The following is a 27556-nucleotide window of genomic DNA, read 5'->3' on the forward strand; positions in this document are numbered from 1 at the left end:
CGCAGGATTGCCACAAACCTTCAATTTGTAAAACAAACCAAAAAAACGCACTATCTGTGAAGCGCAATAAAACGAGGTATACCTGTACTTACTGCCATAGGACCCTGGGCACGTAATTTTCTTTATCTGTAAACCAGGAGTAAAATAGCAGCCGCGCTGGGGTCTGGTCACTTGAAGACTAGAAGGGTCCTCCGGGAGCAGAAGTGTGTCCTGGGCGCAGGGGGAGAGTGCTGCTGCCTGACCCTTCGACTTGCTATTTCCACCTCACAGTGGGATCCCCACGGCTGCCGCAGGAGCCCGAGATTCTGTCTGGGCCTCAGAACCTGACGCTCACAGTGCACCAAACGGTAGTGCTGGAATGCATCGCCACGGCCCACTCACGGCCACTGGTCTCCTGGAGCCACCTGGGTGTGAAGCCGCCCCGTCCCACCCCGCCTCCTGGAGCCCCCAGCACTTGGCACTTCCGCAGCTCTGACCCCTCGTCTCCCTGTAGATGGCCGCTCCGTCGGCGTAGAGGGCATCCAAGTCCTGGGCACCGGGAACCTCATGATCTCCAATGTGTCGGTCCAGCACTCGGGCATCTACGTCTGTGCGGCCAATCGGCTGGGAACCCGGGTCCGACGCACAGCACAGGGCGTCCTGCTCGTGCAGGGTGAGCCCCGAGGGCCGGCCAGGGAGGGTCCTGGGGCGCCCCATCCCCCCATGGGAACCTGAATGGGGAGAGGGGCAGGGGCAGGAGGAAGGTGAGAGGCCGGGCCTCATGGCGCCCTCCACCTGCCATTGCCTGCCCAGCTCCGCCCGAGTTTGTCCAGTGGCCACAGTCCTTGTCCAGGCCTCCAGGCAACAGCGCCGTCTTCACCTGCGTGGCCCAGGGCGTCCCTGAGCCCTGGCTGGCCTGGTTGAGGAATGGGAAGGGGCTGAGTCCTGGGGATAACATTCGGCTAACCCACAACAACAGGTAGCTGAGATACCCCTGTCCCGCCCCCTCCACCCTGCCTGACTGCCGATGTATCCTCACCTGCCCCAGGCGTCCAGCCCCACCTCCTCACAACACTCTCTACCACCCACACAAACCCCCTGCATCCACCTCCACCCACGGGAGGCTCTGCCCTGCCTGCTCCATACGAGCAATGCCCACACACAGGTGGTGTGTCCTTCTGCTTCTGGGCAGGTCTGTGGGTCTCACCACCCAACCAGGGCAGGGGACTTGGCGGGAAGGAACCCCCAGTGGCTACGTCTGTTTTTCCCTTAGCACACTGATGCTGGTGGGGATCTCAGCGGAGGACGAGGCCATCTACCAATGCGTGGCAGAGGACAGCGCGGGCTCCAACCAGGCCAGTGCCCGCCTGGCTGTGACAGGGGACCCAGAGCCACCCCCTGCCCCCAGGTGTCTGCAGGCAACGGCTCTCTCCACCTCTGCCATTCTAGTGTCCTGGGAACCACCGCCCTCCAATGGGGACATCACTGGCTATGTGCTGCACCTCCGGCCCGTTGGAGGTGGGTGTGGGTGGGTGGATGGGAGTCCCTGACCCCAGCCCACTTCTCCCCTGACTGGGGGTGTCCCTGGGCAAGTTTCTCTCACTCTTAGTGACCCCCAGGCCTGTCTGGACACTGGCCGGGCCTCTGGACCTGTGGTCCTCTGGTACTTCCTTCTGCTCGTCAGCCCCTTTCTCATCCTGGCTCTGACTTCTGCAGCCCCCTTCCCTGCTCTCCTTGGAGACCTAGCTGAGGCTTTGTGCCCACTTTGTGGGGGTGGGGGATGTTTGTAGTGAGGGAGAGGGATGCTGGTTGCCAATCTGCTCTGCTTCTCAGAGCCAGCTGGCCCGGAGCTCCAAGAGGCCGTGGGCAAAGGCACCTTTGAGCATGTCTTCTCCAGTCTGGAGCCTGACACGGTCTATTCTATCCACTTGCGGGCCTACTCAGCAGAGGGTGCCAGCCAGGACCCTGCCTCCATCCACGCTTCCACCATGGGCAGCAGTGAGTGACACCCTCTCCAGCCTTGTAGAGCCCCTGGCCTCAGGTGGACAGGGCTGCCAACCAGCTCATCTCATTTCTCTGCAGCCCCTGCTGCCCTTGGCTTCTCCACCAAAGTGCTCAACGCCACCTCTGTTCAGGCCTCCTGGGAGCTGCCATCCCAGCTGGGGCCCATCCAGGGCTTCAAAGTCTTTCACCGCAAGCTGCCCGCTGCCCATTTTGAGGGGCCCCTGCTCCTGGCTAGCACTGTCAGTTCCTTCCTCTACACAGATCTGGGTGAGGCCCTGAAACTTCTTGTGCCCCCTCCTCAGTGTGGTCTTGCCCCAGGCACTGAGCTTCCTGGCCCAGCCAGGCCTGTTCCCTTCACAATCTCCTGCTTCTTGCAGAGCCAGCCGCCCTCTATTAGATCAAGCTCCAGGCATTCAGTGGCAACGGGGATGGTAACAGCAGTGCCCGTGTTGTCTCTTTGCGTGATGTGCCCCTAGCCGCCCCTGGTGAGGGTAGCAGGCCCGGGGTCAGAGCAGGCTCTTCCCATAGGACCTACGGCTGTCAGTCTTCAGGGAGGAGGAGGGGCCTGAGCTTTGCCTCCATCCTGGTCCTCTGACAGATGGCACTGTGTCCACAGAGTCCAAGGCTGGGTGCTCCTGCAGCCGGGATGAGAACAGCTCGCTGCCTGGGGTTGTGGTGGGCATCCACGTGGGCCTGGCTGCCCTCATCGTTTGCCTCCTTTGTCTCCTGCTGGGCTGGAGACACAGGTAAGGGCCAGGATGGCCATATGTGGAAAACTGCTAGGAAGACAGTCTGCACTATGGTGGCACAGGCCCAAAGAGCAAGAAAGGGCTTTTTTAATCCATGACTAATCTGTCTTACAAATGAGGACACTGAGGCAGAGAGAGAGGGCCAGTTCTTCTCACAGCTGTGTGGTATCAGGAGTGGGAGGAGGCCTGGTGGGCTGCAGGAAGCAGGGCAGAGAGCCACTGGGGCTCCCGAGGCAGAGAACAGGTGGCAGAAGTGGGCCAGAGCCAGATCCCTGCCATCCTGTGCACAAGGAAGGGGCCCAGCGTCTCCCGCTGTGGAGTATGGAGAAGGATGAAAGGCTGGGGCTGATGGATGCTAAGCCAGAGAGAAGCCCCAGACAGGTCAGGGCGCTGATCCTCCCTATCCGGGCAGCCTCTTCTGCAGACAGGGGTCCCAGGAGTGCTGGGCAGTGCCTCAGACTGCCTCGGACAGAGCTGGGGGCTGCAGAGGCCCGGCTCCGAGTGGAGGGAAGCCGGGGGAGAAGACTGAACTCATCACCCAGGTGAGGGGCATTCAGGTGAGGGGGACTGGGAAGGAGAAAGTAGTGTGCTTTGAGGCTCTGGGGCCGAAGCCTGATCACCACCTTCCCTCTCAGGTGACCGTGGAGCAGCCGCCCTTACCCTAGGGCCCTCCAAGTTGGCTCCCTCCCAGATGCCACTAACTCCGGCCCCACCAAAGAATCTATGTCACCTTTCCCTGCCACCCCGGAGTCAAGAAAGAACCAAAGGTCCCTAAGCCCCTCTCCGGGGAGGGTCAGGTCTGACCATAGGGTGAGAGAAGAGGTTGTGATTTCTGTTTCTCCCTTCTCCTCAAGAAATGGGGAAATCTGTGTCTTCCCCAACACACCAAATAACTCAAACTAAACCATGCTCAGGTGGGAGTTCTCTCCAACCCATTAGTCCTCCCTCATAACACCATCGAATATATCCTCTTGATCCAAAAATGAACTACCCAAAGATATATAGCTTTAAAGCCCCCCCCACAAGAGGGGACTCAGGGCAAGGGGCTCTGTCAGCAACTCCATCTTCCAACCCAAACCCCCAGTCTGTCTGAAATCTGTTTGTCTCCTCATGCCTAAGCTGGAGTCTGACCAGGGACAGGCAACCTGCATTCCTGCTGGTCTAAATAGGCAGGTGGGCAAAGGGGCTGCCAAGTTCCTTGCCCCCTTGTCCCAACAACAGAAGAGTTCTGAACATCTAAGCTCACACATGCTGCTTCTCTGAGCAACCAAATGCCCATCTCCCCCTTTCCAGATCCAAAGCATTGACCCCTTTTCGGGAGGCATGCCTCCTCATTTTTCTATTTTTGAAAGGAGATACTAGTTTGCGTTGAGGTTCTGTTGGCCTTGAATCCCTTGTAGAATGAGCACAGACGCTGTGGGGCACCCCACACATCTATTCCCCTCAATTCTAGGTGTCCAAAGAGCACCTCTTTCCCACTCCTCCCTCTGACCCTCCTGGCCCCCTTGTCTCTCCTCGTCCAGCTCTACCACAAACCTAAAACCAAACCCCAGGCTCTCCCTCAATCTGCCGCCCTCCAAGGCTGTCCAGTATTGTGTCAAAAAGGGGGTAGGGTCTTGGAGGAAGGAAAACCCAGGTCTTAGGGGGACCCCAAACACTGTCTCCTCTGTGCTCTTGTAGGATGATGCTCATACCAGTGACAAGACCTCCAGCAAGGCTGGGCCCTGCCCCTCCCCAACTGCACAAGGGGCATAAGCAGCTTTAACTAATAAATGTGGCAGGGGACCAAGAGGTTAAGAACAGCCCCAAACTTCAGGTCCCTGAGGAAGTAACATCCTCTCCTCTGCGTGGGCCTGGTCTAAGAGCTTTGTTGGAAATAAACCAAAATGGAAAAAATAAATTAGGATCTGGTTAACGCTCTGGATTGAAAGGAAAACCTGGGGAAGCGGGGGTGATGACATGGTAAGACAGAGCAGTTCCAGATCTTTCAGGGGATGTTGCACTGAGGCTGAGGAACTACATATTCTGCAGTTTGCTAAGGAAAGAACAGTGTGAGCTGTTTTAAGGTCCCCACCTGGAGAAACCAGCATGCTACAAAGGATTGTTTTACTGGACCCTAGAGCAGTGTGATAAGAAGGGCCAAGGACAGCTAGGGTACACCTCTCCTTAGGACAGGATGGAGGTCCAGCCTCTGGGTTAAATGCAGCCTCCTTACGGATACCTTTAGACCTTAAGTCATCAGGTAACTAAAGTGGGATCAGTGGCTTCCAGAACACTGGATCTACATAAAGGTGAGGGGAAGAAGAATACAGAGGTAAGTAGGGGCTTTAAATAATCAACACAATTGAAGAAAAGGCACAAACTAAAGGTACCCCATTGACTGGAGGGAGTATAAGTCATAGCTAATCTCCAGATCGCCCCTAAAATTCTCCCACCAAACTGCCCCCCCACGCCCCCCATGACTAAAGCACAAGCCACAGGAAAGTTTAGAAACCATTCCTTTCTTTATTAAACATAGCTTGCAAGTGATAAATATTACAAAGTTTTTTTTCTTTTAATCCTTTCTCCAAAAATTAGCTTATTATTTGAATCTGTCACTGCTGAAACGCTCAGCAGCATCTGAAACAGATGGGAGTGTATTTGCCTTTTTGAAAACCAGTTTCTATTGGTCTTAGTTTTTTCATTTTAATTCCCAAACACAATGCAGAAAATTAGAATGAGTTTGTTTTTTGTTTTTTGTTTTTTTTTAAAAAAAGGAAACTTAAAGAGTTGTGCAAAAGGGTCTTGTTCCCCTCCCACCCACCCCATTCAGAGAAGGCCATTCCCCATCCCACCTCCCTGCTCCCCACCCCACCACCAATCTATCCTTCCACCTTCACCAGGGCTTCACCCACCATCCTATACCCTCTCCAGGCTTTACCAGCCAAGACCTAGAGTGTGGGAGTACTCAGCCCAGGCTGTGGGGAAATTGGGCCCCTGAAGGAGACAGCTGTTGAGACAGCTGCCTTTAGGGGGTTCAGATGAGATCTGAGGGAAGGAGACAAGATGTAGACTATATCTGAGCTCTCCTACCAAGAAGTGAGTAAAGTTCTGCATCCTGTAGCTCACTAAGGGTGTGAGTGACCACCAACCTGGGGTATTCAATGGTCAACCACCCTTGAGGGCAGCTGCTTGTGAGGTGGGGCTTGGGGCCTGGTCCCTGCCCTTGGATGACTAGAGACATGAGGGCAAAGATGTCACAGGTTTAACTGATGTCCTAAACATCACTCTGCTGCCTTTCCTAAACCAAAAGGAACAGCAGGGGCCTGACAGCTCTCCAAGGGCACTGTCACACATTTACCCACTTCAACACTAGTAACTTTGGTTTCCTCCATGGGTTTTCAGCCCAACACTTTCCTCACCTCAAGTTTTGTAGGTGGGGAAGGAAGCATTTTAAACTTGGTGGCCAGATGATCTCCCCCTGTCTGCCATCAGTTCACAAATAAGAAAACTGAGACCCAGAAAATTAACTCTACCAAAGGTCACATAGCAAGTTAGTAGGAAAGCTTGGGACTAAACCCCAGGTCTCCAGACTGTGCCACCACCCACCTCCCTTTGTGTTGTGGTTCTCTTTACTCTCCACAGTCCGGACTAAGAGCCTTAGCTTTTGCAGTAACCCAGCCTCACCCCAATTTACAATGATGGATATGGCCCTCCCTAGGGGAGACTTGCTTAGGATGACTTGTTTGTTAAAATCATTTCTATCATCCCATGACAATCCACCCTCAAAGGCCCATGAAACTAGGTTCTTTTTTGGGGTTGGAGGAAATCCCTTGCATAAGAAAGCTTGACACTGAATTTTGTTATATAGGTATATTGTATATATGCTGATGCAATCAGAGGAAAAAAAACAGTGCAAATACAATTACAATTCATAATAATACTTGGTTTCAATGCCCCCGGGAACTGCCCCATTCCTCGGCTACCTCCCAACCCCCAGCACTTCCCCACAGTATCAACCTAATGCTGGGGGGTAGGGAGGGTGGGCAGGTTAGGGTAGGGAGTGGGCTCTGCCAAGGCAGTGCTGGTGACCCGGAGGGACTACTCCAGGGTGGGGAGGCAAGGCACAAATTAGGGGTGGGTGGTGGGGGAGGTGGCATCTCTAAGGAGGGATGGGGTTGGAGCAGCTGCCAGTCTCAGTGTGCTGGGCCCGGCCCACTCCCCTACCCACCCTCCACAGCCCTGCCTCCCTACCCCCTCCCCTTCCCCAGAAACCCTTTTGCACGGATCATACACAAACGGGCACATTACAAAATGACATAACACAGTTTCACAATATCCATGGCTAGGGCTTTTTTTTCTCTTTTTCAGTTTTTTTTTTTTTTCTACACAATGTACAATTCCTTTTAAATGGATCAAGAAATAGCTTATATACACGAATGAGTCCTTGTTATAACATCTCGGCAGCAAATATCATAAGCTAATGAAGGTCTTGTTGGAGGGGAAGGGAGCCTAGGACTGGGGTGTGGGGTGTGGAGAGAAGGTTATGCCTTCTGGAGAAGTGGGGAGAAAAGGGAGTGGTTGGGGAAAAGGAACAAAAGTAAAATATCAAGAAGCATCTTTACAAAGCAGTTCTATAGCTAATTCCTTTTAAAGGGGAAAGGAAAGGTAACCAAAGCAGGAAAACATTTATCTCTGTGTCTTAAAAAAAAAAAAAATTGTCTACCATACATACATCCAAAAAATGTGGAAAAAGTACTTATTCCAGGGATGAAAGAAGTCCAGATGCTGTGGTCAAATGACAAAAAAAAAAAAAAAAAAAAAGACAAATAAGGACCTCTGTCCCTCAGTTTTACCCAAGCCTTACTGCTTATCCACCCATATCAGGCTTCTAGAGAGTAAGCCACTGTCCATAAACTACTACTACTTTTAAAGCCTCTGGGGATGGAGGAAGCCAGGCAAAACTGGTGGGATCCTCACTCTAGTATCACCCTGAGCTTCAATGCTCCAGGGGTAAAATAACTCTGAACAGAGGGTCTTTCCTCCTATCTTTAGGGCATGAGGTTTAGTGTCTATGGGGCCCAAGGCCTGGGGATGGACAGCAACAACAGACTTGGAGGGACACAAGGCAATCAGTGATGAAAAAGTAGAGAAATGAGGAAAACAGAAGGACGGGGGAGAGGGAGGAAAGGGAGGAGGTGGAAGGCTAATACTTTACCATGATTAGGGGAACCTCACCCCTGTCACTAATCCCTGGGAAGGGTATGAAAATGGGGAGAAGAGAGGGTAAGAAATCAAACCTCAGCGATTGAGCAAAGGGTCACGGAGCTATACTAGTCAACAAGCAGCCTCTGTGTAACTGACCCTGAGGGGATAAAAACAGGGAAGACTCCATCCTCTCCCCTATCGCCTCAGCACCTTGGCAGGCACTCGACTACAGGCTTTCCTTCCCCATCATCCCCCATTCTCGACACATATTACTTCCAAACCCCATTCAAAGGTGGCCTGGCTCCCAGGGAAGGGACTCAGCTCAGGGCAGGGACACCCCCCAGCCAGACGGTATTGCACATTCTCTGTTCCTTACTTTTAATCTCAATTGACAAACTTGGGTACCTCGTACCTCTGAGCACCTCTGAGCTGGGGGAGGGGAGACATAACAGAAATGGCACTTCATCATGGGGGGTGCGGGGGGGGGGAAGAAGCTAGACAGACATGCCACAAGGCAAGATGACTTGCAGGGAAAGTATTTTTTAAAAAGCTTCCAATTTCGTGGAAGAGGGAAAAGCAAAACCAAACGATTTATCCAGTGCTTTCAAAGCACAGAGGGCAAAGGAGAGATGTAAGAATATATCTTTATATATATATATATAATTTTAAAATAATCCCAGACCCAGTTCCACTAACCCCCCTCCCTCTCCCACCACTTACAGTCAGGGATTCCACATTCCCCAGAAAAATACTCGAAACGACCCCATCACTACCTGTTACTAGCGTCTAGCTTCCAGATCATTTCACCACTGGGGGAGCCCAGACACAGGCTGCATCTCTGCTCCTTTATTAAGTGCTCAATGAATTTGGGGGAAGGGAGGAAAGAAAAAAAGCCAGGAAGGCCCGTAGGGCCAGTATAATCACCCACAGTGGCTCTGGAGTATGGGGAGTAGAGGCCAGTGTGGGGGGAACTGAGCCTGATTCCAGCTCCTTCTCCCATCCCCTCCCCAAACTTTATGGGGAGGATGTGCAGTTTGTGTGTGTGTCAATTTTAAAAGTGCCTTCTTACTTTAAAAAATTATTTAATTTTAAAAATAAAAGTGGGGGAACTTCCCCAGGTGGCTTTCAAGGGTAAAATGTTAAACTCCTCTCTTCATACCTCTTTGCTGAGAGTATCCCTTCCTTGAACTCTGGCAGCTTCTACGGCTGGAGAGACAGGTGGGCATACACTATGAGGAGAGCAGAAACCTCTACCTTTAAGGGGCTTCCCTTACCTCAAAAACAGCCTGGTCCTCTCCCCCTTCCCCCACAGTATGGGCAAATGGGATGCTAATCTCCCCAATCCCCAGAACAGCAACATTGCACAATTCAATTCATTCTCTACATTAGTAGCACTTAAGAAAAAAATAAAAACAAACAAAAAAGCAAAATTTATAGACTTCTGGGGAGAAAAAAGACAACTACTTGTATAGCACAAGTCCAGGATTTGTTTTGACATGAATTGTCTGGCTTTGAGCGGCTGGCTCTGCAGTTAGTGCAGCAGGGTCAGGGCAGGGCTCCAATCTGTTAGGTGCCCTCACCCTCATCTCCTGGCGCTCAGAGGGTAAAGAGACAAATGGGAGAGTCGCAACTGTTGGGAGGGAAACCCCTCTTTCTTTCTTCCTCTATTTCCTCCCTTTGACATTTCACTCACTCATGTCCATCCAACGTCCAGGACACCCAGCAAAGTCAGGCTAGGAATAGCCACTCCTCTACATTACAGATGGGGCTGTGGTTACCAAGGGCAGATTAGGATTTAAAAAAAGAAAAGAAAAGAAAAGAAAGAGATGGGGATGGGGGAGAATTTTACAAAGAAAATAAGATGAAATAATTTGGGGCTAGTTGGCCTGGAATAGACTTCTGTGTCTCCACTGGGGTCAGGAGACCAATCTCATTCCCCCAGCATCCAAAAGGCCAGGACCTGGTCTCAGTCCTCCTTGGCTCAACATTATGCTCATTGTCACGCCCCTTTCTCCCCCTTCTTTATGGGTCAATTCTAGGGTGGTTAAGTTTTAAAGCTTCTCCTTCCAGGCTCTTTCCCCTCATTCTTAGAGCCCAACTTCAATACTCAACACTGCCTCCAGAACTGTGCAGCTCAGAGACACCCCACAGCGGGTGTGCTATTCCTCCTTGTTTGATGCCACCACCTACCCCTGACCCTGGGGTTAAGTGCATTAAAAACTTCTGCCCCTAACACTCCCAGTCATGTCCTACCTGGCAGTTGGGGACCCTACTGCAATGCTCCTGTCACTTAACTGAATGTCATTTGTGTTTACCAAAAAAAAAAAAAGACGAAAGGAAGAGGAAAAAAAACATATTGGGGGGAAAATAAAAAGGTTTAACCGTCCACTGAACAAAGGGAGGACACACAACATCATTAAAAATGATAATAATAATTAAAGCATAAAAACAAACTTTAGAAACACACGTCAGAGGGCTTGGATTTCTCCCCAGGACCTCATTCTGACCTCTATCAGAGGCAAAGATCCACCTCACTGTTATAGAAAACTGAAGAGAGAAAGTGGCAGAAGAACAGATCGCAGCAGTGTGAAATACAGGGGAGGTGGCGGGGCAGGGCGTGTGTTTTCTTGTTGATTTCTACTGTTTGTCTTCTGTTTTTCTGTTTTGTTTTCCGTGTATGGTAGGCACCAGTACAGGCACTGCATGCGACGGAAGTTGGGGGCAACGGGAGAGGAGAGGAGTAAAGGATACAAGGTTGGGGCAGTACAAGTGGAACAGGCGTTATTTCTGTCCACTGATGGACTGCGATATAGACCGAGGAGGGATCATGTCTAAAAGGTATTCCCGCTGTCGGTCTGCCAGACTGGGGGCTTTGTGTCCTCCAATACCAGTGTTCAAGTATGCAATGTTGACACCTAGACCCAGGAGACAAAAGTGGAGCGCAGGTATTAAAAGAGGAAATGACACCTTCTTCCGCACTACCCTGGGGCTGCAGTGGTGGAGATGCAGAGGAAACATTAGAAGCTGTCTACATCTTTGCAGACTCAGTTAAGCTTTATTTCAGTAGCAACTACCCACCCTGCTCCCAAGCTTTAGGAGAGGTCTTCCCAAAACTTCAATCCTACCAGGAATAATAAACATAGTCCTGATGGTATAGAAGAGTCAGAGAAAACTGGTGAGAGGAAAATAATCAAGACAAAGAGGGAATTACTGAATCTGCTTTGGTTTTGGGGCTGCTGACTGTAAAGAAGCATCCCTGGGTCATTCAAACTGGATCAGGACAGTTAACCCTGCTATTCTGGCCAAAAGAGATCAATAACCACATGCCCACTAAGAGGGTACACTAGACAGGACTGTGTCATTTTCACCACTAAAATCCTAGTGTACTGTGCCTAGCATGTAATATGGATTTAGCAAACCTTTGCCAAATAACAAGAGTGAAGGGAGTAGGGCCTAAAGAAAGAGCAGAAAACAAAAGAAAGAACAATTCACCTAAAGGGGCTGCTAAAGAATTGCATACTAATTAGTCAATCCCTGAGAAAAGTTCTCAGATCAACACTTCTTACCTGGCATACCAAGGAGGCCACCTGGCACAGACAGCTGGGGTGCCTGTGCAAAGTTGGAAAGCATGGAACGGGCAGACGTGGGTATACCACGCTGGAGACTGCTTTGGGGCTGTGGAGCCTGCAATGATGAGGAGACAAGCGATCATAACTTTACCATGATGGAAGGTGTAAGGGGGAGGTAAGGATATGGGAGTACAGAAGAGCAGTATGATTTTCTGCAGAAGAAAGGACAAATTGAGATAAATGGCTGACAAAACCTCAAGAGAAATCCTCACCTGTCGAAGCGTATGATGTCTCATTATGGTCTCTTGTTTACTGACACTGGACACAGCTGGAGCCGTAGTGGGGGAGAGTGCTGCCTGCTGCTGTAATCGCTGTTCAATTTCCTGTTGGGAGTCATCAGGTCAAGTTGGGCAGGACAGCACCCAATTTCCTAACCAGAAAACCTAGAGGTCTTCTTATCTCTAATGTTGCCAGCTAGTTGGAGGGATATGGAAAAGGCAAAAGAGTTTGGTGGGGTAGGTGCACTAAGATCTCTGGGCACAAGTAACCTACATACTTCAATGATTAGGAATCCCTCTCTCCAAGAAAGCTGGCTCTCAGAAGTTGGCTGGAGAGATCTGGGTGGTGGCGATGAGCTGACTAATGTAATTAATTAAGGCTGATGAGTTACTAAGTTTTATTTTTTGACTCTTGTCTACCCATTTTCCAGGAGACCCATGATGCTACCCAAAGGGGTCTGATGGGCGGTGGGGTGGAAAAGAATCTGAGCTTCCCAACACATCTTCCCCACTCCAAGATATTCTCATTCTATTAATACTATATGAGAGTTCACACACACTAGCAACCACTAATCTTCATTGGGCTACTTTATAATCTACCCTTTCCTTTGTCATTTCTTTGTCAAATATGGACTGCAGATAATTACTTCTCTCAAAGAGATTTCTAGTACAAATATAAATCCCTCTCACCAAAATCCATTTGTTTAAGGAAATGAAATCAAGAATAGAGGAATTCTTTAGTACTACCAGGGAAAGCCAGGAGTCTCAAGCCTTTTGTCCCTTTCCCTTAAGCTCAGCCATATGTCATTATGCTCTTACCCAATCAGAAACAGTCAAATGGAAATGGAAAAGGCAGAATGGTAAGAAGAAAAAAAAGGGAACCCAGACCTCTAGGTTCTAGGAACTTAGATTCAGAAACCTAGATCACCTGGACTGTGGGGATCACAGAGACAACTCCTCTAAACTAGAAAGAACTGTCTTTTGGGAAAACCAAACCTGGGCAGGTGGCTGGTGAGAAGTAGTCAGAATTCTTACCTGTTCCTGCTGTAGGGCTTTAACAAAAGCATTTTTCAGTCGGTTGGTGTGTTCTGCCTTTAGAGCCTTCTTCTGGTTGGAGGTCATACATTGCTCACATAGAATCTTACCATTCTTTTCTTGCTTCCAGTGAGGGGTGAAATCTGTGCGGCACTGGGCACAAACAAAGGGTTCAACCCGCAGAAGTGAGGCACAGCTTTTCCCTAGATGCCAACAAAAAGAATAATCAGTGGTTTCACATTTCCTCTGTGTCTCCTCTGTTTCTCTTCATCAGATGATCTTTCTCCAGGAGTTTACTCTGCTGAATTAAGAAAGAGACTCTATAATTTATAAAATACTTTTATTTCATTTGATTGCAACAACATCACTTTAGGGAATTAGACAGTACCATCCCCATTTACAAATGAGGAAACTAAGTCTAAGAAACATAGCTCCAAATGACAAAGCTGGGACAAGAACCCAAGTTTTCTGATTTCCTATTACACCACACTGAGAAGAAAATGTGTGTCAGTTCAGTCAAAGGGCTCCACCTAATTCGACCAGTACTTTTGCTTCTTAGCATCTCTTTACCTCAGACCACACTTATCCCTATCATATACATTCATAATTTTTACCTATCAGTGTCTGAGTTATTCACTTTGTGATCTGTTTATAGCCAATACTGAGCCCTTTAGGCACTTTCCTCAGGTGTTCCCCTAAGTCCTTATGTTTAGAAATTCAGGCTTAATAACTTTTGTCAGAATAGACTGTGTGATGTTATTAATACTTTATAGTTCAGTGTTGGTTTACAGCTTTTACGTGGTCCTAGTTATCTTTATCAGTCTATTTTCTCAACTAAAAGCACTCAAACAGCAGGGACTGAATATAATAATGCAAGCACAATGCCACATAAACACTAACATTAAAAATAAGTGTTCTAGTCTTCAAATTATGCATGCATCACGCTAGGCACATTTAAAAGAGCTAACGATATGCTGCAAAAAATAGACAAGATATACAAAATACACAACAAAAATACTAAGTCTAAGATACACAGACACACAAAAAGCTTTTTGATACGCTGCTCCTAAACAGTCTCTGAATCAGAGACGGGAGGTGGTTTGGCAATAGTAAAGAGAGACTATTTAATATTACACAGTACCATGCAATACTCTGCCCATATCAACCAGGTTTGGCAACTTCTCGTTTAGATAAAAAGACTGCCCAACAAACAGCCTTACCTTGGCTGTCGATGACACTCTGTACGACTTCTTCCAAGCCTACCATGTAGATGAACTCACTATTGGCTGCACTAGGCAGGAAATGAAGCAAGGGAGCAGGTGGTTTAGGGGGTGGAATCTCCAGGAGTGTCTTTTCCAGCTGTTTGCGAAGAGCCAATTTGGCTGCAGCCTGTGAGTTGGCAGCATCAGTCATGGCGCTGGGGCTAGGAAGTGGTGAGGACACCCTGTTCACGGTCCCTGGCTGAATATGGGAGGCAAGGTTCATATAGATGGCAGAGGATGTTGTACGCTGACAGGGAACAGAAGAACTTGACTGCTGAAATAGATTCAGTATAGGGGTCAGTGATGGTATGTAGGAGAAAGAACCAATTCTTACTTTCGTGGCAGAGGACACTATCTGATCCTAGTCTGAACTACTTAGCTTCCCCCAAACTCAGAAAAAGACATGAGGCGTCCAACTTCTCCACTGAAAAAGGACTCTGGCACATAAGAAAGGAGAATGATAGTGGCTATGAACTAAAACTGCTGAGAGAGAGACTTCTCTGGTGGCACAGTGGTTAAGACTCCACGCTCCCAATGCAGGGGGCCCCGGTTCGATCCCTGTTCAGGGAACTAGATCCCACATGTATGCTGCAAACTAAGGAGCCCGCCTGCTGCAACTAAGACCCAGTGCAACCAAATAAATAAATAAAAATAAAACTGCTAAGAGAAAAATAAAGATTTGGGATGCTTTGTCATGCATCCTTTATGCTTCTTATTCCTTAGATCCCTCTCTCTCTTTCTTCTAGGCAGATTTTAGCTTACTGCTGCTCTGCTGCATATAACCTTTCTTCTCTACTACTACATAATTCCTCAGCGTTTCCACTTTTGGGACCACTGTCAACCCACCAAAATTACCTTTGTTGTCCTAGAGTTTCTCAGTGTCCCCAAACTTAAAATCTATGGTCCTTTCAACAGGGAAAGCAAATAAAAGATTTCTCTGTTTCCCCATGAGGGCTCCCTCTTACCGGTTGGTAATTGATGGCGGGATTCATATTGGGTGTTGTGGTGCGTACAAGGCCGGGCTTAGGTGGGCCCCGCTGACCCTGTAGCTGGGCTGGGTTTGGCGCAATCACACGTTGAGACATTAACATGTGTGGGAGGGTGGTATTGGTCGCTGAACGGATAACACTGTGACCCTGAACGGGAAGAAGAGGAAAAGATATAGTCATAGAGGTAAAACGCTTCACAAAATGCCAAAGAGAAAACACTGCCTATAATACATAGCTAAGTGGAAACACAGAAACATAGTCAGACTTGGTAATTTTGTCTAAGGATCTTTGGGGATAAATCTACCACCACTATAAAACCTGATTAGTGGTTAGGAATTCCCTGGCTTTTTTGGTATAAACTATTTAACCCTCTATAGAAAAGGGCTAAGCTGGAAACCTCTGGAAAAGAAAGACTACGGTGGGAAGATTAGTTATTCATCCTTCTACTGCAGACTAAATCATGCCATTAAGGACCAACAGGACTATCTATGGTAATAACACCTCTATCAAGGCCAGGTTCTTCTATTATCTTCACAAAAGCACCAAAACAGAGATAGGATAACAGGGCCCCCTGAAACTAAGATCACCCTATGGGTCACATACCTGCAATGTCCTCAAATTCTGTTCAACCCCTTGGGCCCCAGGCCGGGAGGGAAGCTTGGAGAGGCCTTGCTGTCCCACATGGGCAGGAGATGGCTGAACAATAGATGCTGCATTCTGTACAACTGGAGTCTGGGAGAGAGAAGAGAAAATGAGACAGTGGAAAAGGCTAATAATCAGAGGTAGAAATTTGGTACACTTCTAGACTTTCAAAACTCCTTGTCAGTCTGAAGCTCCTGTTGACCAGAGGGGAAAATAAGAAAAACAGAATCACGGTTTTCTTGATTAAGGCCCAAGATTTTTAAAAAATCACTATTCCTAGAGACTAAAAACCATGGAACCAGAGAAGAATGAGCCACCCAGCTGAATCTACCTGGGGTAGCCCATTCTCAAACCAGTTTTTCTTTGCTTTCTGCTAGTCCCTTCTTTCTCAGGCACAGTACCTTCTGGACGACATTCTCTTTCTGTAGCTGACTCTGTCTCAGTTTCTTTAACAGCACCAGTCGGGCTTCTTCCAATCTCAGCTCATCTCTCAGCTGCTTGATGAGCTGCTGCCGTTCCTCAATGCCTTTCCCCTGAGGAAACATGGAGACTATCAGCTATGGCAGCAGTTACTCAGAGTCCTTTCCTGCAAGATGATCTCTTCTTTGAGGTCCCAAACCTCCACCTTCCACAAGAAGCACAAGGGGCAATGGAATTGTTATCTTTGTGTCCCTAGCACACAGTCTGGCACAGTGCCTGGTATTCAGTAGGTACTCAAAAACTGCTTACAGAATGAAAGAAGAGACCACATATAAATGCTAATTAACCAGATTCCTGGCAAAATAGAAGAACAGCCAAAGGGAGATATTGCTTTCCTTTAAAATAATGTTTCTCAATCTTTTAAAGCCATGTTTCCTCTAGAAATACATGAAAACTTAGGAATTCCTCCATATTCTGAGACCCAGGATAGAGTATAGAATGTATCCTTCTAGCTAAGAGTTTACTTTACATGACTTGAATTATTAAGTTTTCATTTTCCAAAGATAAATTATATTGAATATGCGTTTTCAAACTCTCTTCTCCACTTGATTCTAATAGTTCCCTCTAAAAGGGCACACCTTTGAGGTTGAGAATCACATATGAAGAGTTTCATCAATGGGTAGTTTTTAGATCCAAAAAGTAAACACTAAAAAACCAGAAATGGGACTCTCAGGGAATTAAAGAGAATAGTAGAAGCAAAAAATGAAGAAAGGAATCTTTCTTTTCTTTACCTTAAACATCTCTAGGTTGGCTGCTTTGAGTCTTTCTTCCATTCGGGAGCTGGAACGGGGACTGGAAGCCTCATTATCAGACAAAACAATGATGTCTGGGGAGGGAGTTAGCCTTCCTCGGTCTGGCTCACTAGACAAGAGAAGAAAAATTAAGGCACTTCCAACAGTGAAAGTTCATAGAAAAGTTCAGAAAACTTTTCTACACTGACCAAAGAAATTCAAGGGAACTTAAGTCTGTCCTGATTCACCCAGGGAAAGACAGAGACACCCAAATCAAAGGATAAAGTAGACACCAAGATGTAAGTGATGACAAAACCTCAGCAAAAGTATTTTTCCCATCTAAATTCCTTACAGAAGATGCAGACAGAAAGACACTGACTGGCTTTAGGAATGGGAAAAAGAGATGAGTGTTTTTTATCACACTGATTTTAATCAAAATTCCAAATGTTTTCCTTATATCTCAGTCTCCTTTTGGGTTGTCTTGTTAGTTACAGAGAAGGTCAAGAAGGAAATGGTTAGCTTCACAGGGGAAGAAAGACAAAGGCAGCAGAGCCTACTTGTCCACCCCAGATACAGATGACACATCGCTAAGGAGGCAACCCATGATACTGATAACATGGTCCTGCCTATCTGACAATTTACAAGAAAGGAGGTTACATGACAACTCCACTGACAGTCTATCCTGTCAAGAGTTAAGGCCAAAAGAAGGTACTGTTGTCAATGGCTTGAGGGAATGGACAGTGCTAAGTATAAATGTCTACAGCCTTCTGGAGGACTGAAACTCCAGAATTAAATATATGGGACTTGCATCTACTTGCGAGTTCTACTTAGCAACTTCCCTCAGAAAGAAACTGTCTAGAAATGACTTTGGAATCTAAATCTTCCACACTGGCTATGCCTTATGGCCAATCCTATTTATTAGACAACTCTGGTTTTGATCTTCCTGGGGCAAGCCTTAAGAGCATCTTGTCCCTCTAAAATCATGAGAAATGACACTCACTGCATAAGACCTGGATAACAAGAATCCTGCAAATTCTAATTGCCGTAGGTTCCCAAGTCAGCGACCATATCCTCTAACTCTCCTCTGATTTCTTAACTCAGAGTTATCTTCGCTGACCCTACTTCTTTGAGATCTATAGTGTAGTCAGGAGTATGTAGGTCTAAAACAATGTGTTCTTAGATCTTATTTAAACAGGTAACTCAAACCTTTTATAACCACAGATCTTTATAGTCCTGAGAGCCTCTGACCATTTCTCAGGGCCTCTTGTCTCAGGTACTGTTGGGACTTGGATGCCTTTTGAACAAGGCACCCTGGATGGTTGGGATAGGCATTCAATTCCTCAACAGGGTAAAACTGAGTTACTAAACCAACCAAATTTAGCTGAGGAAATAAAGTAGGGAGACAGTGATAATAATGACTATCTTGGGAACTATTAAGTTTGTCTGCATCACTCTATAACCACTGCTCACAGACACAGCAAGCTGAGAATGTAGGCTTACAGAAAAAGAAGTCACTACAGGGAAAAAAGAACCTTCCATTCTCTAACCCCAAGTTCCTGGAGTAATGGTCAGGCCTAAATGAAGAGTTTGAATTTTTACTTATCATTTCTATATTCCTTCATGCCCCCCGCTTCCCCATCCCTAACAAGAACATGGGTGAACAACTTTGAGGTCTGGTAGATTTCTACTTCTTCTACATGATTCCCCAATGCTTACATCGACAGTCAGAACTCTTTCCATCCTGGTCCTGGCTAGATACACACCTCACAGATTATTTCTAACCTAAGGAATTCTTCCTTGCTCAAATGAGTGCCACCTACTGCTTAAGGACTGTCCAGCAACAGGACAAGCAGAGACATTCCTACGTGGAGATTTTGGAATTGAGCGACATTTGTGAGGAAGCTGTATCTGAGAAAACCCTAAATGATATTTTATTCCCAGATATAATCAGACTCACATTAGATAGATAGCACAGGTAAGGCAAAGCCCAAGTCAAGTTTCATTCCTCAATTGTTTTTTTTTTAACTTTTGACCTGGAATTCTGGCCTCATTTATTAAGCTTTTCCGGGGACAGAAATTATTTTGCTACTTTCCCAAACACATATACGATTTACAATATTTGGTGTTCTTAAGTATGAAACCCTACCAATTAGATAATATTAAAAGCCAGACTTGCTGCTGACATCATTTTGTGACTCAGACTGGCAGATTCCCAGAAACTATAAAACTCCTAATCCTTATCCAGGTAGTAAAAACAAAACCAGAAAGAAAACTGCTACGTCTCGACAGCATTCCAAAACATAAGCAGTGTTGGTTTCAAGCATATCTTATTTCACAGACATCATAACTTACCCAACTGATGGCAAAAAAGATATTTAGGCAATTATGGCTATCACATCAAGAGCCCTTCCTTCTTTCTGCTTTTAAATTCCAATTCCCTCCTCCTTTTTTATCCACATCAAATAAACCATTGTTCTCCATGCTGAGCAATCTATCAGTCTTGTTCATTCTTACAATAAGCTTGAGGCTAAGTGGAAATAGCTGTCAGTATATCTGGTCTGGTGAAAGGGAAGAAGGACGACAGGGCAGATAGGGCCTATTTTTTCACGCAGAATGGGGATCTAGATGGTTTACATCAAGCCTCTTTTCCTGGAGACCACTAAAAACAGTTCCCAGTTTCCAAAGAATCAAGTTTCAAAAGTTCATTCCTCTAATAAAATTAAACACACTGGTAGAGTTTTCAGGGTACTCTTTTCAATACAGAATTTATCTGTGATATACTGTAATTCCAACAGAACTGAGATCTTATCAAAATGTGTAACAATGTTTCTATGAAAAACACATTTTCAGTTCCAATGTGCATGTAAGGAATCCACCTAACATTTCTCCTCTTCATTGTCCCCAGTGAAGTAGTATTAGTCATCTGCCCCAGAAGGTTAAGGGTGATTATGGGGCAAGTGGGTTACTCAGGTGCATTATCTCATTCACCCACTTTCTTTTTTTCTAAAAGGATCTAAGGATTAATCTACTTTCATAACACTCTGCCGATACTATGTATAGCTCCCAAGAATTTTTCTCTTCTTCCACAACCACTAGAGAACTTACCTGAAGTTTCCTAAGGGTTTTAATGCTATTACCAAGACAATGTTCCCCTACTAGGTGTGGTTTAAAAAAATAATTCTGGGACAATACTAATAAGTAAACATTAAAAGGTAGAGAAAGAAACCCAAGTAAGATTGTAAACCATTCCTTCCTTTTTTCTTCTTTCTGCATCAGTCCAGCTTCTTAAGGATCCTGCTTTAGATCAGTCCTAGGACAAAGTCAGCAAGGTCAACTGGAGGGCAACTGAACAGTGAAGAGTAATTCTCATGTCTATCAGGTGTTTCTGAACCATGAATAAACTGAATGTTCTTAAAATTAGGGCTGTCTATACTATGATTCACTGTTCAGGTAGACTCTAACCTCAGCCAGTTCTTGGTACCTCTTTATATTGTGTTCTCCACAGTTCCAAGTACTCAACCTTGACCAAGACCTGTGAAAACATGTGCTTGTGTGCTGTGCGTATGTATGAGAAAGAGAGAAACAGCACAAGCATGAGTGTACTCATATAAGTGAACGTGTATGCACATATGGGGCTTGGGGAATGTGGCACAAATGAAGTAAGAATGTAGAGGATTAGCACATAAAGTTCCTTGTTGACACAAGAAAAGACAGGCCCATGCTCTTTGATGTAATAAAAGCTGGGTCTCCATAATAAACACATCCCTAAAACTCTTGGGATGATCTGAAGAAAAGGCTGTTCTTCCCTCCTAAAATGGCCATAAGATTAGAGTGAAAGTGTATATTAACTCGCTTCTAATTGGGGTATCAACTCTTAGTGCCTCCTTTATCCAGAAATGGCCACTTTATCTTAAGGGTAATAATTTTTGGAGGCACCTAGTTTCATCTAGAAACAAGAGGAATTCACGGTCAAGCCAGATAGCACAGATACGTCTTCATTCAAGAAGCTTTAAGATGAAAAACACCCTCCTCTCATTGGAAGTCATTCCTTTTTCACAGGCGTAGTTTATGAGAAGACCCTATCTATGGAGGCAGCTGAACTAAGCCATACCTCCGTCTAGCACTCATATCCACAGGCTCATCATTGATGTTTTCTTTGCCTGGCCTTCCAGCAGTCCTGTTGTCTCCATGAGGCCTGAGATTCCCATTGAGCTTCTCTTCATAGCCCTTGACACCACTGCCATCCTGTTTGGTGGGTAACTCATGTGGCACTTCAAGATTTGCCAAATCCTTCCGTTTGAGCAGTGCCAACATTTTCAGACGTTCCATGGCCTCGTGCCCCTCCATTTTGAGTCGCTTAGCCAAAACATCATCTCGCTCATCAGCTGGGTCCAAGCTCCGCTTCAACAGATTCAGGCGAAGAGCATCCTCTGTCATTCTATCCATCCTATGGAAAGAAATATACAAGTGCTTTATCAGAATAAAGTCCCTTAAATAGTCCATAAGGAAAGAAGAATCATAGGTATATACATGGAAGGTCAAAGTTAACTGAGCTAACATTCTACCCTATAACTTCCTAGATGATCTATATTAAAGGAGATTTCATCTCTCAACCTCAGCAGTGAAAGTAAACTTCAAACGCTTTCCAGTCACTGAGGTTCTTACTGTATAGATGCCTGAAACCAAACACCATTCTCACCTGGATAGTCCATTAAGAGCCTACATCTCTCAAAAAAGTAAACATTCTTTTGTGACTGGCTTTCTGTGCATGCATGCTCAGAAGTCAGATGCTTTGGTTTTAATTTTCATACCAAATTCTTCTCCTGGAGAAGACTCTTTTATGAATGGGAAGTTCCTCAGGTCACCCATGCATATCTTTAATGGGTCTATGTTACTGATGGAGACCAAGGGCATCTAACAGGAAGCCTCAGTTGTCTGGATACAGCAAGGGTCAGAGGGGCCCACTGTTATTTGCCCTCAATTCTATATAAATTCAGTATCTTGGCATTGTTTAATGAAGAACTCAGGCTGATAAAAGGTAATATTTTCTTTACTCATACAGCAAAGTTATTACAGACAAGCTAATTATCATTTGTCCTTCTCATTTTGATTTTTTACACTAACAAAATCTAGACACATAATTTCTCCAGCACTTTTAAATCCAGGGTTATCTTCCTGGTAGGAAAAAGCAATGTGACACTGGAAAGAAAAATTTTTAAGTCATCAAAACATAGGTTCAAACTGCTACTTTTACAAGGTCAAATATTTAATAAGTTACTTTACCGCCCCAGTCTCAACTTCATCTGTAAGAGTGGGCACTTGGAAGAGGGCTCAACAAAATTTAATTCCTATACCCTCAGGATATGACTACCACACCTAAGATACAAGATCAGGCTTGATAATTCACAGATTCAAGTAGTAGGACAGAGAAGATTACCGATGTTAACTGGTGCTCTTGCAAAGAAAAATATGTATGCACTTGAGACATCTTCCTTCCTGTAGTGCAGAGTAAAATAAGAGCTATCTGATTTTCTTCTAGTTATAATGAGGAAAAACAGTAACCAACAAAAGAATTTCCAGCAAGAGGAAACAGACCTTTTGGAGACCAGAGAAAAGTCAGAACTCAGATCTCTGAATTTTCAGGTAATGTTTCTTAATTCTCTTTCTCTTTTTTAAAGAACAGCTTTGTTGAGATATAATTCACATATCATACAGTTCACCTATTTAAAGTGTATGATTAAGTGGTTTTCAGTGTATCCACAGAGTTGTGCAACCATCACCACAATCAGTATTAGAACATTTTCATTATCTCCTCCTTAAAAAAACCCATACCCATTAGCAGTCACTCTCTTCCCCCTTCACCTCTATCCCCCACTAATTTACTTTCTGTCCCTAAATTTGCCTATTTTGGACTTTTTTTTTTTTTAAGAGCTCTTTATTGGAGTATAATTGCTTCACAATACTGTGTTAGTTTCTGTTGTACAACAAAGCAAATCAGCCATATGCATACACATGTTCCCATATCCCCTCCCTCTTGAGCCTCCCTCCCATCCTCCCTATCCCACCCTTCTCTAGGTCACTGCAAAGCACCGAGCTGACCTCCCTGTGCTATGCTGTTGCCTCCCACCAGCCAACTATTTTACATTCAGTAGTATACATACGTCGATGATACTCCCACTTCACCCCAGCTTCGCCCTCCCACCCCATGTCATCAAGTCCACTCTCTATGTCTACCTCTTTATTCCTGCCCTGCAACTAGGTTCATCAGTAACTTTTTTTTTTTTAAGATTCCATATATATGTGCTAGCATACAGTATTTGTTTTTCTGACTTACTTCACTCTGTATGACAGACTCTAGGTCCATCTACCTCACTACAAATAACTCAATTTGGTTTCTTTTTATGGCTGAGAAATATTCCATTGTATATATGCCACATCTTCTTTATCCATTCATCTGTCGATGGACACTTAGGGTGCTTCCATGTCCTGGCTATTGTAAATAGAGCTGCGATGAACATTATGGTACGTGACTCTTTTTGAATTACCGTTTTCTCAGGGTATATGCCCAGGAGTGGGATTACTGGGTCGTATGGTAGTTCTATTTTTAGTTTTTTAAGGAACCTCCATACTGTTTTCCATAGTGGTTGTATCAATTTACATTCCCACCAACAGTGTAGGAAGGTTCCCTTTTCACCACACCCTTTCCAGCATTTATTGTTTCTAGCTTTTTTGATAATGGCCATTCTGACCAGCGTGAGGTGATACCTCACTGTAGTTCTGACCTGCATTTCTCTAATAATTAGTGATGTTGAGTATCTCTTCATATGCCTATTGGCCATCTGTGTATGTCTTCCTTGGTGAAATATCTATTTAGGTCTTCCGCCCATTTTTTGGACTTTTTATATAAATGAAATCATACATTATGTGGTCTTTTGTGACTGACTTCTTTCACTTAGTATTATGGTTTTTTTTTTTAACATCTTTATTGGAATATAATCGCTTTACAATGGTGTGTTAGTTTCTGCTTTATAACGAAGTGAATCAGCTATACAAATACATATATCCCCATATCTCCTCCCTCTTGCATCTCCCTCCCACCCTCCCTATCCCACTAGCATTATGTTTTTAAGGTTCATTCATGTTGTAGCATATATCATTCATTACTTCATATTTTTTATGGCCCAATGATATTCCATTGTATGAATATATAATATTTTGTTTATTCATTTATCAGTTTATAGACATTTGGTTTGTTTCCCACTTTTTTTGGCCGCACCGTGTGGCAGGTGGGATCCTAGTTCCCCAACCAGGGATCAAACCCATGCCCCCTGCAGTGGAAGCGCAGTTTTTTGTTTTTGTTTTTGTTTTTATGGCTGTGTTGGGTCTTCGTTTCTGTGCGAGGGCTTTCTCTAGTTGCGGCAAGTGCGGGCCACCCTTCATCGCGGTGCACGGGCCTCTCACTATCGTGGCCTCTCTTGTTGCGGAGCACAAGCTCCAGACGCGCAGGCTCAGTAGTTGTGGCTCACGGGCCCAGTTGCTCCGCGGCATGTGGGATCTTCCCAGACCAGGGCTCGAACCCGTGTCCCCTGCATTGGCAGGCAGATTCTCAACCACTGTGCCACCAGGGAAGCCCAGAAGCACAGTTTTAACCACTGGGCCCGCCAGGGTTATGAGGGCTCCAATTTCTCCATATCCTCTTAATTCTCTTTTAACAGCTATAGATATGAAACATATTATAGCATATATAAACATTCTTTAGCTGCAGCTTCCCCAAAGATTTCTTATTTTGACATGTGTTACTTCTGAAGTGGTTTACCTTTAAAAAATACCCCCAGATGGAGTGACTGGAAAGTTGAATGCTACAGAACATCAAAAGTTAAGCCCTGGGCTTCCCTGGCGGCGCAGTGGTTGAGAGTCTGCCTGCCAATGCAGGGGACATGGGTTCGAGCCCTGGTCTGGGAAGATCCCACATGCCGCGGAGCAACTGGGCCCGTGAGCCACAACTACTGAGCCTGCGCGTCTGGAGCTTGTGCTCCGCAACAAGAGAGGCCAGGATAGTGAGACGCCCGCGCACTGCGATGAAGAGTGGCCCCCACTTGCCGCAACTAGAGAAAGCCCTCGCACAGAAACGAGGACACAACACAGCCAAAAATAAATAAATTAATTAATTAAAAAAAAACAAAAAACCTTCCCCGAGCAAAAGGTGCAGTCTAGGGCAGGATCCTCTACGCCTATGTTTAAAAAAAAAAAAATTTAAGCCCTAACTCCACAATGTCTTGGGTAACTTGATCAACACCTCATATTGAGAGTATGATTGAGAATACCATGAGGAGTTGCAGATGGTAAAAAGTCTGTCACTTGGGCTTCCCTGGTGGCGCAGGGGTTGGGAGTCTGCCTGCTAGTGCAGGGGACAGGGGTTCGACCCCTGGTCTGGGAGGATCCCACGTGCCGCGGAGCGGCTGGGCCCGTGGGCCACGGCTGCTTAGCCTGCAGGTCTGGAGCCTGTGCTCCGCAACAAGAGAGGCCGCGATGAAGAGTGGCCCCAGCTTGGCACAACTAGAGAGAGCCCTCGCACAGAAACGAAGACCCAACACAGCCTAAATAAATAAATAAATAGAAACCCTTCTTTAAAAAGAAAAAAAAAAAGTCTATCACTCAACTAATTATAGACCTAGATGAAAAAAGTACTTCAGAAAAGTACACAGCAAAATATATGAGTGTGTATTAACACAGTACAGTGTTCTAAGTTTTGAGATAAATTATATTTATGAGCACTGAAAGTATATGACAAAATGGCAAAATTCAACAACCTGGAGCTGAATGGAATTTGGGATGCCATTATTAGCTTGGCTTCTTCAACTGACAGTTCTACGAATAGCTGAAATCAGTTCAAAAAATTTCCTCTTTATTATAATGACATAAATGGGTACACTGGAAGTTGGGAAAAACCAGAACCAGATATTTGAATGTCTGAGGTAAGTAATCTTTCTCAATAGATGGCTTGAGAACTCTGACCAAAATTTCGTTGCCCACTCTTGACTTTACTGGCCCAACTTTATGTACTCACAGCCATGCCTGCTTCAAAATCCAATGAAATATGGATGAATCTTGAAAACAATCATACTAAGTAAAGTCAGCCAGACACTGACTTTACTTAGTCAGAAGGGCAAGTATTTTATGGTTCCACTTATATGAGGTACCTAAAATAGGCATATTCATAGAGAAAAAGCAGAATAGAGGCTATCAGTGGCTGGGGCTGGAGAGAAGGTAGTAAGGAGTTATTATTTAATGGGAACAATGTCTCTGGGATGAAGAAAAAGTTCTTAAATGGATAGTAGTGATGGCTGCACAACACTGCGAAAGTACTCATAGCTGAACCGTACACTTTAAAATGTTTAAAATAGTAAATTTTATTTTATGTATATTTTGCCACAATAAAAAGAATCCAATGTAATAGAGACTGATTAAAAATGGGCAAAAGTGATCTTTTGGGGGTGATCTAAAACTTGATTGTAGTGACAGCCGTACAACTCTATCTATCTATCTACTTATTGTCTGCGCCACAAGTCATGTGGGATCTTAGTTCCCTGACCAGGGACTGAACCCATACCCCCTGCACTGGTAGCGAGGAGTCTTAACCACTGGACCACCAGGGAAGTCCCTGCACATTTACTTTAAAAAAAAAAAAAATCACTGAATCATACACTTAAATTATACTCCAATAAAATTGTAAAAATAATATTCAATGTAAGTTTGTCACACACAAATTCCTCTCCAAAAAGTAAAACAAAAATTCTGTAAAATGAATGTTGTATGTTGCCTTTTAATGCCTAATCCAACTTTTTTGTTTCTTCTGGGCTGCAAATAATAACTAATATTTCTTAAGTATCTACTTAGAAGTCAAACATGCTACTAGCTACTTTATTATGTATTCTTATTTAAATTACCTCAACAAGTTACTAAGTGATACTATTTCTACTTTAGAGGTGGGAAAAAGTGTCAAATCAAGTATCCCAAGACTGCAAAGCTTTGGATAGTGAATCTGGAATTCCAACGCAGGTCTAGCTCACTTCAAAAATCTATTATACATTTTACAGCTACTTCAAAAAAAAAAAAATCGATTACACAGTACATCTCGCTACTCAGAGAGAGAATCTTAAGAAGCAGTGTTGTGTATTCATGTATTTGCACATGCATCTAACACATCCATTCCCCCCCAGACATTACATACATACTATGTGCCAAGTTCAGGGTTAGGTACTAGGAGTAAAGGTGAAAAAAGACCAGGTCACTGTCTTTAACAATTTCATTCTGATAGGAGACAGACGTGCATATAACTAAAGTACTTAGATGTTACAAGAACTCATTTCCTCTGCCTTCCCTATATCCTGCTTTTCTTCCTCATAATGAAGAGAATTCAATTCATCCAGAGGCAAAAGCTAGAAGCCTGGAAATCATCTTTGACTTTTCCAGACTCTTAAATCTAAGTCATCAAGTCCTATCAATTTTATTATCCTCCTCTGAATGAGAAAATATGTAACACTGGTGTGCTGCTATTGGCAGCCATCTTGTGACCATGAGGGAAGGCAGCTTGCAGATAAAGCAGACACTGTGCACAGTAGAGTACTGAGAGGAGAGCTAATTACATAGC

General features: G+C 45.2%; 1 protein-coding gene and 1 long non-coding RNA gene across 5 annotated transcripts in view; one reads left to right on the forward strand and one right to left on the reverse strand.

Annotated features, from left to right (window-relative positions):
- The first annotated feature begins 278 nt into the window (after positions 1-278).
- On the forward strand, positions 279-1419 carry LOC118891726. The gene is made up of 3 exons (XR_005019162.1): positions 279-408; positions 494-652; positions 1253-1419. It is a non-coding gene; the product is annotated as an uncharacterized LOC118891726 (long non-coding RNA).
- Positions 1420-7026: 5607 nt separating this feature from the next.
- GATAD2B (GATA zinc finger domain containing 2B) overlaps positions 7027-27556 on the reverse strand; it is an 82352-nt gene continuing 61822 nt past the window's right edge. For 2 of the 4 annotated variants that reach the window (XM_036856579.1, XM_036856588.1), the window contains 10 exons: positions 21017-21352; positions 16906-17035; positions 16096-16227; positions 15656-15784; positions 15029-15199; positions 14022-14337; positions 12802-13004; positions 11761-11871; positions 11486-11603; positions 7027-10834 (listed from right to left, as the gene is read on the reverse strand). In XM_036856579.1, the coding sequence (XP_036712474.1) occupies positions 10701-10834; positions 11486-11603; positions 11761-11871; positions 12802-13004; positions 14022-14337; positions 15029-15199; positions 15656-15784; positions 16096-16227; positions 16906-17035; positions 21017-21351 (1779 nt within the window). In that variant the 5' untranslated portion in view covers position 21352 and the 3' untranslated portion in view covers positions 7027-10700. Of the gene's footprint in view, positions 10835-11485; positions 11604-11760; positions 11963-12801; positions 13005-14021; positions 14338-15028; positions 15200-15655; positions 15785-16095; positions 16228-16905; positions 17036-21016; positions 21353-27556 lie in introns of those variants that run through there. The other 2 variants (XM_036856596.1, XM_036856603.1) reach the window with 2 other exon arrangements.

The sequence above is a fragment of the Balaenoptera musculus genome, chromosome 1 (assembly GCF_009873245.2).
Source record: "Balaenoptera musculus isolate JJ_BM4_2016_0621 chromosome 1, mBalMus1.pri.v3, whole genome shotgun sequence".
Lineage (NCBI taxonomy): Eukaryota > Metazoa > Chordata > Mammalia > Artiodactyla > Balaenopteridae > Balaenoptera > Balaenoptera musculus.